The sequence below is a fragment of the Seriola aureovittata genome, chromosome 15, assembly GCF_021018895.1.
Source record: "Seriola aureovittata isolate HTS-2021-v1 ecotype China chromosome 15, ASM2101889v1, whole genome shotgun sequence".
NCBI classification, from domain to species: domain Eukaryota; kingdom Metazoa; phylum Chordata; class Actinopteri; order Carangiformes; family Carangidae; genus Seriola; species Seriola aureovittata.
The window spans coordinates 24,332,394-24,343,226 of record NC_079378.1 but is presented as its reverse complement, the minus strand read 5'-3'; the positions used below and the strand labels follow the sequence as shown (position 1 = coordinate 24,343,226).

The following is a 10,833-nucleotide window of genomic DNA, read 5'->3' as shown; positions in this document are numbered from 1 at the left end:
TTAATTCACAGGAGAAAATGACAGAATATGAAAAATTATAATCACAGACTGAAGCTAATTATGAGATTCAATATGTGTTGGCTCAAAAGAATCATTGCGGCTCTCCAGAGTTGGTCTGTTTAAAATCTTAACTGCTGTTTATTTCATCATCACCTCCATCTTTATCTGTGCTGCTCTCTCTCTCGCTCTCTCTCTTTAATTCACTCTCTCACTCTATATAAAGTCAGTTTGAGTGAGTATCTTTTTCTCTCTTGTGCGCTCAGCAACAGCCTCACACACACACTCACCACTCACACACACTCACACACTCACACGCACACACACAAACACACACACACACACACACACTCCCTGTATGCGGCTGCCTGAACTCATGGAAGACTCTGCACGAGGCGGCTCTGGACTCTTATGATCCTTCAGTCTGAGGTGAGCACACGCTGGACTGTCAGGCGCTCTGGTCTCGACCGTACATCTCCTGGACCCTGAGGGACGATAAACGGTAATAAAAAAGAGGGATCACCGTGGGCATGGCCCAGCAGCAGCTGCAGCAGCAGCACTGTTGGCCACATTACAATTTCCTTTTGTCTGGTGCTGCATAATCTCTCTGTCATTCTGTGTTAGGTCTCTCTGTGGCAGATAAACTGCATTTGAGCTGCTTTATTGTGTTTGATAAATGTTGGAGGAGCAGTTTCAGATGTTCTTTCATTGTGTATTTGAGCCAAAATATACCAGAATAACATATTCAGTGTTAAAAATTGTGGATCATTGTGCTTTTCAAGTGTTTCATGAATTGTACGTGTGACTGTTTAGTAACATGAACACGACCAAAATATCTTGTGGCACTTAGAGGACTATAATCCTGCTAACTCCTGGCTGTAATGTGCTCATTTTAGTAAGTGGACAGTCTTTTTGTTTCTTCCCAGCAGCTGTAAAACTGTTCTGAGAGCCAGTGTATATTTTTCTGTCACAGTGTCACAGTTTATTGCTCTAATTTTGGATGAAGACCAGCGGATCTGCTGAGTAAAGAACTGCAGTCACCGAACTTTACAACAAGATGGGCGCTTGTTTTTGCAGCCCAGTGATGCAGAACGAATCACAAGAGGCAGGTCTACTGGTCCAAATGGTAAAATCCTTCTCTCTTAAATAATTTGTGAAATTTCTGGGACAAAGGAGAGAGTCTGACTCGTCCATCAGGCTCGCAGCTCCATTGCTTTAACAAGGTAAAGATGCATCAGAGTGCAGAGATACTTGGCTCCAGTTTCAGGTTTAAATGAGAATACCTTCTCGGTTGGAGCCGACGATCACACCCACGGCTGACATCACTCATCACTCATCTTTAACGTTTGCAAAGATCTCTGTATCATTTCTTCTCCAGCTGCTGATCAGTGTCTCACCTAAAGGAAATACAGCTTCATCCAGAGCTGGAAATCCCTTTTTCTTCGCCAAGTTTTTTACCTTGGTGTGGGTGGAACAACCAAGTCTCTCCTCACAAACAAAAGCACTGACATCTCTGTCCCACCTGAGGCCTCACCTTGTTGCTGACTGTTGTCCTCCACCGTGGTTTGCTCTCACCACTGAAACCTTTGTGTTTGTGAGAAAGCGAACACGTTGTATTTCTGCTGAATTACATGTGAACGTGTCTGTCGTCCCGTCCAGTGTCCCCTCCCTCAGAGTGTGAGGTGGACGGACTCCCCAGTGGTTACGGATCCAGGGACTCCATCCTCAGACCTGGTGCTAAGAGAGACTGGAAAAGACGAAGGCGTGGTAATCTAAAGCGGATCGACAGGTGAGGTGAAGTGTGTGCACACCTGTGTGTGTGTCCATGACATGGATGGTTTGTGTTGTTGCTCAGTCACATCTGTTCACAGTGTCAGGCAGGTCAGATGAACAGGTTTGTTTCATCAGGATGTTTCATTTACTGTGTGTCAGCAGTGTGGTGAGGCTTGAGTCCATTTAATGCCTTGTGTGCAGCTAATAGACCGGCTGCTGCAGACACTGTGGTCAGTAGAAAACCCTCGTGTTTGTGTGGTTGCTGATGTTTCAGCTGCAGCAGCTGGGATCCAGGCCACAGGAGCCCCGAGGCCGGTGGAGGGAAACAGCCGCCTGCGTTCGAGCTGAGCAGAGGTGTCGCCATGCGCTGCTCCACCGTTCTCGCCATCCTGACGGGGGTGCTTCTCTACTTGGTGCTGGGTGCTGTGGTGTTCCGCGCCCTGGAGGCTCCTCGAGAGGAGGGAAAACACATGCAGCTGCTGGACACGCGCCGCGACTTCCTGTCGAACTTCACCTGTGTGGACTCAGAGAACCTCCAGACTCTTATAGAGGTACAGCAGATCTTCTCATGACTCGTTCTCTTGCTTTTATTCTGGAAAAACTGTTTAACCAATCAGTAAGACGTAGTCGTCTCTCCTCTTTAAAGTAGGTGGTGTCATGGTGGCCTGTCTGTAAATGGGCTCAGACGAATCAGTGACATCACCTTTGTGTAAGATCTGAGTTACCTGAAGCAGGTTCCAACCTTTTGGGTTGGTGCCCCCAAAAATGAAGGGCCTGCCCCTGACATGAGTTGTAAAAGCGATTTATAAAAGGCCTGAAGAGGTAGAAGTATTTCATTTCACAAAAAAGACCATTGAACCCCTGAGAAGTGATCTAAACACAACCTTTGACCTACTATAATGTATTTCCCTCCTTTCACTGTCCCCCACATTTCATCTGTTGAATTTGCAGATGACTGTTCAGGCTAAAAAAGTATTTTTTCTTATATATTCATATTCTCAATAAAGCTGAACAGCTATGGAATTAATATGTGGCAATTAAATTGGTGCTGATAATTTTACTGAATATTTTATTTAAATTTGTGGTCAGATTTTTTTTCTCTATTTATTTTGGACTTCGATCAAACACTCACGGTCAAAGTCTCTGAACCTACGAACTGTTCATAGTGACTGAGCACAAAGTCACAGCTTGTTGTTATTTACACATCAACAAACACCATAGAGGATCTGCAGCTCCGAGCCTGAACACCTCTAGTAGCTAAAAATACGTTTTGGCCGATGGTCCGACAGATAACTCTGCTTCATATTTTATATTTAGTGTGAAGCTGCCTGACTCTGACCACACATCGTACCTTGTCTGAACCTCCTCAGTCCGTGAGGCCTCTGGACTGTGGGGCAGATAACAGGTGTGGTCAGAGCAGCAATGTTAGGATGGGTCAGCCTCAGTGTGTGTGTGTGTGTGTGTGTGTGTGTGTGTGTGTGTGTGTGTGTGTGTGTGTGTGTGAAAGCTGAGTCATGCATAGGTTGTGCGTTACGAGCTGGCTCGGCAACTGTGCTGTGATCCCGAGATGTTTGTCCTCGCTCCAGAATGCACGTTGTAAATCACTGTTTTAGTCGGCAAAGCAAAAAGGTTTGAGGTCCTGAAGGACAGAGGTGAACGTGTGCTCCTTAAATCAAACATGTTGATTTTGATTTAGATGATGAGAGATCTGGTGCGTCCTGTTTACTGATGAAATGAAAAGACTAAGCAGATAATGAGAACATATGAATTATAATAGAATCAGTGATGAACCTCAAAGTGTTCAATATCAAATAAACAGAAACAGACATTATGGACATTATAACTATATAAATACATTGTGTAAATTATATAAATGAACCAATAGTTTGTGAAATAATTGAAGAAGCTGTTAAAAATAAACTCATCATTATGAAATGTTATCTTATTATTAATATTTCTATATTATTTAAATATTTTTATATTTTAATTACTTTTTATTTCATTATGGACAGTTTGTTTAAAAATGCCATTTTTCTGTCTGTTCTTATTTCTTAATGGATTTTCCCCCTAAAGACAATTTTATTCAATGTCAAGTTTTATTTTATAAAGTCAGAGAAAAAGAGAAACACCATGACCACCATCTCATCTCTCAGCCAATCACATGTCTCCTGCCTCTTAAGCTAATAGCAACCTCAACAACTGCTTCTCATTTATGTCACATCCACGTGGTGTGTTCATGTCCCACCAGTAAATTCTCTGAAACCACTAAAACATTGCTTTAGCTGACTTGTTATCAGAGTTACTGAATATGTAATGAATATATAATATCTAATGAATAACTGATCTAGGTCTCTCTACATGGACAGCAGCCAACAGTTACAACCTAATACCATATTACTAATTAAAGGTTAGCAAAAAAAGTTGATATGCAAAATGTGAATTTGCACCATTAATCAAAAGGTTCTTACATCGTCCACATATTTCCTTTCATCCATCATGTTTCTGCGTACATGATGCCGAGTTAAGGTGGCGTTCACCTGAATTTTCCCTGTTGGAAACTCATTATTCCGTCACCACATGAATGCACTAACAGCCTGTTAGCCACCTACTGTAGCTAGTTAACCGGCTAGGTAGGTAGCATGTGCGCTGTTGTCAAGCTAAATAAGTAAAAGCAGATGTTTGCTGCTGTGCTGTGACGTCGAACGACTTTATCATTGTTTATTGTAAAACATTCAAATACACATGCAATACAAACATGTGCTCAATAGAATACTTTAGCATAGTTGTTGCTCCAGCTAACAGGAGCTAACTGGCTAAATGTTGTGAAAAGTGACAATATGAAATAAAAAATGACAGTATGAAATTAAAGTGTTAAAAACAGACATTTTGTTATATGAAATAAAAACTCCTAAAAAAACTGATATTATAAAAATACTTATAATAATCAATTGAGTTTAAATAATCTCTTAAATTATTTCACAAAAATTATTCAAAGGAGAATTTTATAACTTAATCGATTATTAAATATCGACCACTTTGGGGCTCCATAGATAAAACAACAGGAATAATTGAGTGAGTGAACAAAGCAGCTGTTACGATCTCATTCTTCAGATGTTGTTCTGTGCAACAAGCGGCATTGTGGGTCAGGTTTCACTGAACCTGTGTCAGCTGACATTTCAACAGGTCTTTAATAGATTCAGACTTCCCACCATCAGCTGGAGTAATGTGAGATGTCACATTACAGTTGTACATTTATACCACCGGCTATTAATGTGGTGGGTCGTGTGTTGTGGCACAGCTGTTCTGCAGGTGTGACCATGTGATCAGAGCCACTCCTCCTGCCGTACATCAGACACTGAGTGAGTCTTCTCACCTGAAAACACAGAAGTGGATAAACTCAGGTGAAACTGACTGATCTTTAACGGCTGGATTGATCAGCCAACTAATTGACAGAAAATTCATTAATTATCATTTATATATTATTATAATTATTATTTTATAATTTTACTGAATAAACAATGATTTGATTCATCAGCAGAGAAGAATCCACATATTAATCGATTGATAGTAAAACTAATTGTTAGTTGCCTCAAATCTATTTTATGATAAAATGTGGTCAGGCTGAATATGTTACAGCATCTGTGTGATTTTATAATAGTTTCATTTGTATGGATCCTGTGTGTTGTTATGTCTGGAGCTGCATGTCATGGCCATGCAAAGCTACAGTCTCACCTCCTCAGTTGTTTGATTATATTATAGACCTGATAGTCTTAGTAGTCAAACAGTAATGTGAGAAAATATTGTTTTTCTGGCTCCAGATAGTTCAGACTAATTCCCTGTTGTGGTAAACAGACACACAGTCTGACGTGTACATGGCTAAACTCATAATTTACCCTTTGACCCCTGAATTCGTTTAATTTAACTTGACTTCCTTCGCTTCCTGTTTTATTCCACAACGTTCTGGACAGAAAACCACACAATGATGTCCTGCTGTATTCACTGAAATGGAGGCAAATCATTAGCTTATATTTCAGCCACTAACATGGAAAGTTGATTTACACTGATTAGGAGCATCAGAGATTCTAATTAATGCACAAATACAGCTGGAAACTAATAGAGCTCATTTAATTTTCCCAAATCATGTGGGACAGACGTCGTACAGTGACATCCAGCAGACACAGCCCTGTCTCTGTGATCACACACTTCTGATCCATTAGAAGTAATAACGTCTGCAGAGACAATGTTCAGTCACTTCATCACACTGCAGCATTAACGGACGTCTTCAGCGTCTCCCCAGCAGACACCAAACAGATAATTAGATCAGGCAGTGAGATTATCGTGTGGCAGTGGTTCGATACAGCTGGGACAGAATGGAGCCGTCGCAGTTCATCAGCAGTCAGCTGTTTGTCACGGATGCCTGCCGGAGACCCTGCAGTTTCTACAGCACCTGCACCTCCACCTGCACCTCCACCTCCTCTGTGGAGCAGCTGGTTCTGAAGTAATGAACTGACTGGTCTTTAACTGGGAAACAAAGAGAAAGTCGTGCTCATGTGTGTGAAACCTTCAGCATGTCAGACATGAATCATATATCTCTTCTCCTCTCTCCTCTTCACCGTCCCGTCTCAGGAGGTGGTGGAGGCCGTCAGTGCAGGTGTGGATCCCAGCAGCAACGACACCTTTGTGAGCCAGTGGGATCTGGCCAGTGCCTTCTTTTTCTCAGGGACAATCATCACAACCATTGGTGGGTGTCCAGCAGAACCATTAAAACCACTGCATGTAATGAATCTGTTTAGATCGTCTGTCTCTTCAACCTCTGACCCTGTACGTCAGGTTTTGGAAACATCTCCCCCAAGACAGAGGGGGGGCAGCTGTTCTGCATCTTCTACGCCCTCGTGGGAATCCCGATGTTTGGTATCCTGCTCGCTGGAGTCGGAGACCACCTGGGAACTGGACTGAGGAAAGCTGTTGCTAAGATAGAAGTCCTCTTCCTGGTCAGACCCCACACAAAGCTGTTCACGTCTTCTCTGTTTGAACTGCACATGTCCTTCCCTGTATGTGTCTCATCCCTCTGTGTTGTCCCGCCCTGCTGACAGAAATGGCGCGTCAGTCCCATGATAGTGCGAGTGATCACGGCCGTCCTGTCCATCCTGCTGGGCTGCCTGCTCTTCGTCGCGGTGCCCATCCTGGTTTTCCAAGAGGTGGAGGGTTGGTCTCTGCTGGAGTCGGCCTACTTCGTAGTTATCACCCTAACAACGGTGGGGTTTGGAGACTATGTTGCAGGTATACAACCGTCGACATGTTTCTAACGTTGCTTACAGTGGTGTGCACAGACTCTCTGAGGGGAGGGGTTAAAATGAAAAGTCAAATCAATGTCAACTTTATTTCTTTAGCACATTTAAACGCAGCTTGAGCTGACCAAAGTGCTGTACAAAGAGGAATTTAAATAAATAAAATAATCAGGTATATGTACATACAAATGTATACAGCACATATAAGTATAATAACACAAACACGTAGACAATAAGAAGCAAATACTCAATATGAACATGACAATGGACGAGGGGGTTAGTGAGCTAAAAGGCCAGTGAGTAAAAACATGTCTTTAACCTGGATTTAAACATGGAGATGGAAGGAGCACATCTGATGTCAGGTGGCAGGAGGTTCTTTACTTTTGGAGCTGCACCTGTGAAAGCTCTGCCCCCTGTTAGTTTTAAAAGAGACCGTGGGACATGTAGGAGGGATGAGCTCTGAGATGTGAGGTCGGGCCTGGATATTGAGGCCTTGAATTTAATTCTGAAAAGAACAGGAAGCCAGTGAAGGGAGGCGGAGACTGGGGTGAAGTGCTTGCATTTTATTTTATCATTAGGTAATATATGTAGACAACTGCCCCGCAAATAAAAGGGCCATCTTTGTTAAAAATGATTTTAACATATGCAGCATGTTTCCATTCTAACATACTGTGTATTTACATTGTCTCTAGTCACCTAGAAGATGATCTCAAAGTGCTTCTTTTATCACTGCACCTGTGCACCTGTACAAAATGCATTAATTACAAAACTCTTAACACACGTAACCATAGCAACATCAACCTACTAACATAGTTTCCCTGCACTCAGGAAGATAATTAGAAACCTGCATTAACAGGCAGAAGGTACAGCCACATGCTGCGGAGGAAATTAATGTTCAGATGTTTTATTTATTTAAAGGTTATTTTATCTGCTAAATATATTTAAAGTTTCACAAGTTTCCTTCTCATTATAGAGAATGATCCGTTCACAGCTGTAGGGGTCGAGTGTTCTACTGCTGGATTATGATTGTGGATAAAGCGACAACTAAAGTTATTATTTATTTATTCATTTATTTATTTATTCATAGTGTTTGAACTCTGCCTCATGTAAACTGGCCGTATGCTTTGAGAGTAAAGTCATAATGTGTAAGTAACTAAAGCTGTAAAGTGAAGTGGAATACAAAGTACAAGAGGAGTAGCAGCAGAAAACTTATCTATATATCTATATCTATATTTAAATAAATGTATTTTTTCAGTAGCTGGTTCGGTGAGAGGTTCATATCAGGGAAAACCAAGGTCAGTGATTTTATCCATGACAATCAGTCACATCCTTCAGACCGATGGGAGAGGGAGGGAGTAAAGCTTGAGCAGGAGGTTCTCCTGCAGGATGAGGTGAGAGCAGGTTTCTTTATTACAGCTTTATTACAGTCAGAATATCTGATTCTCCATTTAATATCCAGGTTAATAATGACGTGTTTTAATATAAATATTTAGCAGCTGAAGTGAAAACTGTTTCTTCTTTTACATATTTTTTCCTCTGAACGTATTGATCTGCAGATGAGTCGCTGCTGTAACTTAATTAGTCAAAGAACCATAAATATGCCTGTCAGTTGTAATGCATTAAGTTCACTTAGCACTGACAATTTTCATTTACCTGATAAATTATTCAGGGTGATTTCCTTGTAAGAAATGAATTATTGATCATCTCCTCTGCTGTTTAGTAGGTTTATTTAGGACGTTTGAATGTGATGTTGTAACTGACCCTTGTACGTCCTGGTGTCTTCTCTAAGGGGACTCTGGACACGCGGGGAGCGACCACTGGTACAAGCCCTTGGTGTGGTTCTGGATCTTGCTGGGTCTGGCCTACTTTGCATCTATCTTGACAATGATTGGTAACTGGCTCCGGGTTCTGTCTAAGAAGACCAGAGCTGAGGTACGAGGAGGCTCCTTGTCTGTTTTTACCATGTCTTGTCTCTCCCGCTTCCTGTCCATCATGTCTGGTTTATCCTCCTCTCGTAGATGGAGGGATTACGAGCCCACGCCACCGACTGGACTCAGAACATCCAGAATATGTCGGTGGATTTTCGCATGCCAGGAAAAATTGATGATCCCTTCAAGCGGCGCCGGCGAAAGCGCCGCCATGGCTCTCGCAGCCACGGCCACAGCGGGTCAGCCGCAGGGGCTCATGAGGGGAAAGAAGAGCAGCAGGAGAACCAAACTGATTCTGGATCTTACTCCTCGTCCTCCTCCACCTCCTCTAACGAATCAGGGTCCGAATCAGAAACAGACTCTCAGGCGACTCAGACGGAGCGAGTGCCTGAAGAAAAACCTGCAGAGGCTGAGAAGAAGGAGACTCTTCCAGACCCACACCTGTCCCAGCCCCTGGACTACTTTGGGGAGAACCTTGCATTCATTGATGAGTCTTCAGATACTCAGAGTGTGAAACTACATCTGGATCCTCTGCTGGACTCAACACACCCCAACTCTGTCCGCTCCCGTCAGCCGAAGAGGAGACGCCACAGGAGGCCTGTCCCACACAGAATCAACAAAGTCAGCAGCTCCAGCTGTGACAAGAACGAGCGCAACGGAAACCCCAAACCGGTCCCAGACCTGCCGCTAAACCTGCAGGTTTAAGCTGCTCACAGAAACTCCCGCTATAACCAGAGTCAGCTGAGAGATGTGAGGAGTTTGCACTGTAGCAATGTATGTGTGTATATCTGCTGCTTACTTACACACACTTGAGATGAAAACATGTTGCAGAAGCCTCAGCCACTTGCGGTTAGCATTAATGTCCTTTGCATGTGAGTGTGTATGCCTCAATCAAAGCTGATTTTTATGCCGATGTTCCCTTTACTTCCTGAGGAGCCGCTGCTCTCTACTGGGCCAAGACAGAAGTGCACTACCACTCCCTCCACACGAGGGTTCCCTGCCTTTTACTAATCCAACTAACCCAAGAAACAAGAGAGCAGCCAAAGCCCCTTTGGTCAGAAGAGAGAAAGAAGAGAGAGTCGCTCTTAAATCCTGCCAACAAGTAAACGGGTACTAAACAGCCTCCTGTACGTTTTTTGGTATGTAAGACAACTTTTCTAAATACTGTACACAACCATAATATTTGCATTCTGATGGCCAGACGCATTAATCCTAATGTACTGCATATATGTAATAAAGATTTTTTAAACGAAGCAGGACTGTGTCTTACCTTACAAGAAGCTGATTTCAGAGGATTCTCAGGGAAACATATAGGCATCACATGTTGGGTTAGTGAGAAGCTGTGGACAGCCTCAATATTCTCATATGAAGAAGCAGGTGGGTATTTCATACAAAGCTGGGCTCAAGCACAGTCAGCGCTGAGTCACAGTGAGGTTTATCATGCTTCTTCACTGAAACTGATATCTGGCGGCAACAAGTGTTTCAGACTTATTTTAATTTGGCAGCAGTGCTCGGTCGCCCTGATGGTCCAGAGGTTGAAGATGACCCAGAACTTCCCTGGTTTGTGTCAAGCCAGCGACCAATTGTTTGTGTCTGTGTGCTGGTGAAAAAGTAAGATTTAATAGCAGGTCCAACAGCTCTGCCAGTAGCTGCTGATCAGACCTGCTCAGTGTTCTGGAGGACCTTTGGACCGGTCTTACAGAACGGCTTCAGCTCAGACAGAGTGTAAAGTTTTCAGGTCAAGTCTCTGTGGGGTTAAGGTCTGGACTCTGACTCCAACAGGTGGGTTTTCTTTGTCTGACGTCAGTCTGTCTCCTGAGCCTCAGCAGGTCACAGACACCTTGACA

General features: G+C 43.0%; 1 protein-coding gene across 2 annotated transcripts; it reads left to right on the top strand.

The window, feature by feature from the left end:
• Positions 1-269: 269 nt before the first annotated feature.
• On the top strand, positions 270-10,233 carry LOC130182051 (potassium channel subfamily K member 4). 2 transcript variants are annotated; one of them, XM_056396589.1, is made up of 8 exons: positions 270-426; positions 1,657-1,786; positions 2,045-2,321; positions 6,397-6,511; positions 6,601-6,761; positions 6,864-7,050; positions 8,848-8,990; positions 9,077-10,233. In XM_056396589.1, the coding sequence occupies exons 3-8, from the start codon at positions 2,133-2,135 to the stop codon at positions 9,689-9,691; spliced, it is 1,410 nt and encodes a 469-aa protein (XP_056252564.1). In that variant the 5' UTR covers positions 270-426; positions 1,657-1,786; positions 2,045-2,132; the 3' UTR covers positions 9,692-10,233. The 2 variants fall into 2 exon arrangements, with proteins under 2 accessions (XP_056252564.1, XP_056252563.1); XM_056396588.1 differs by having other exon boundaries at positions 270-499.
• Positions 10,234-10,833: the final 600 nt, after the last annotated feature.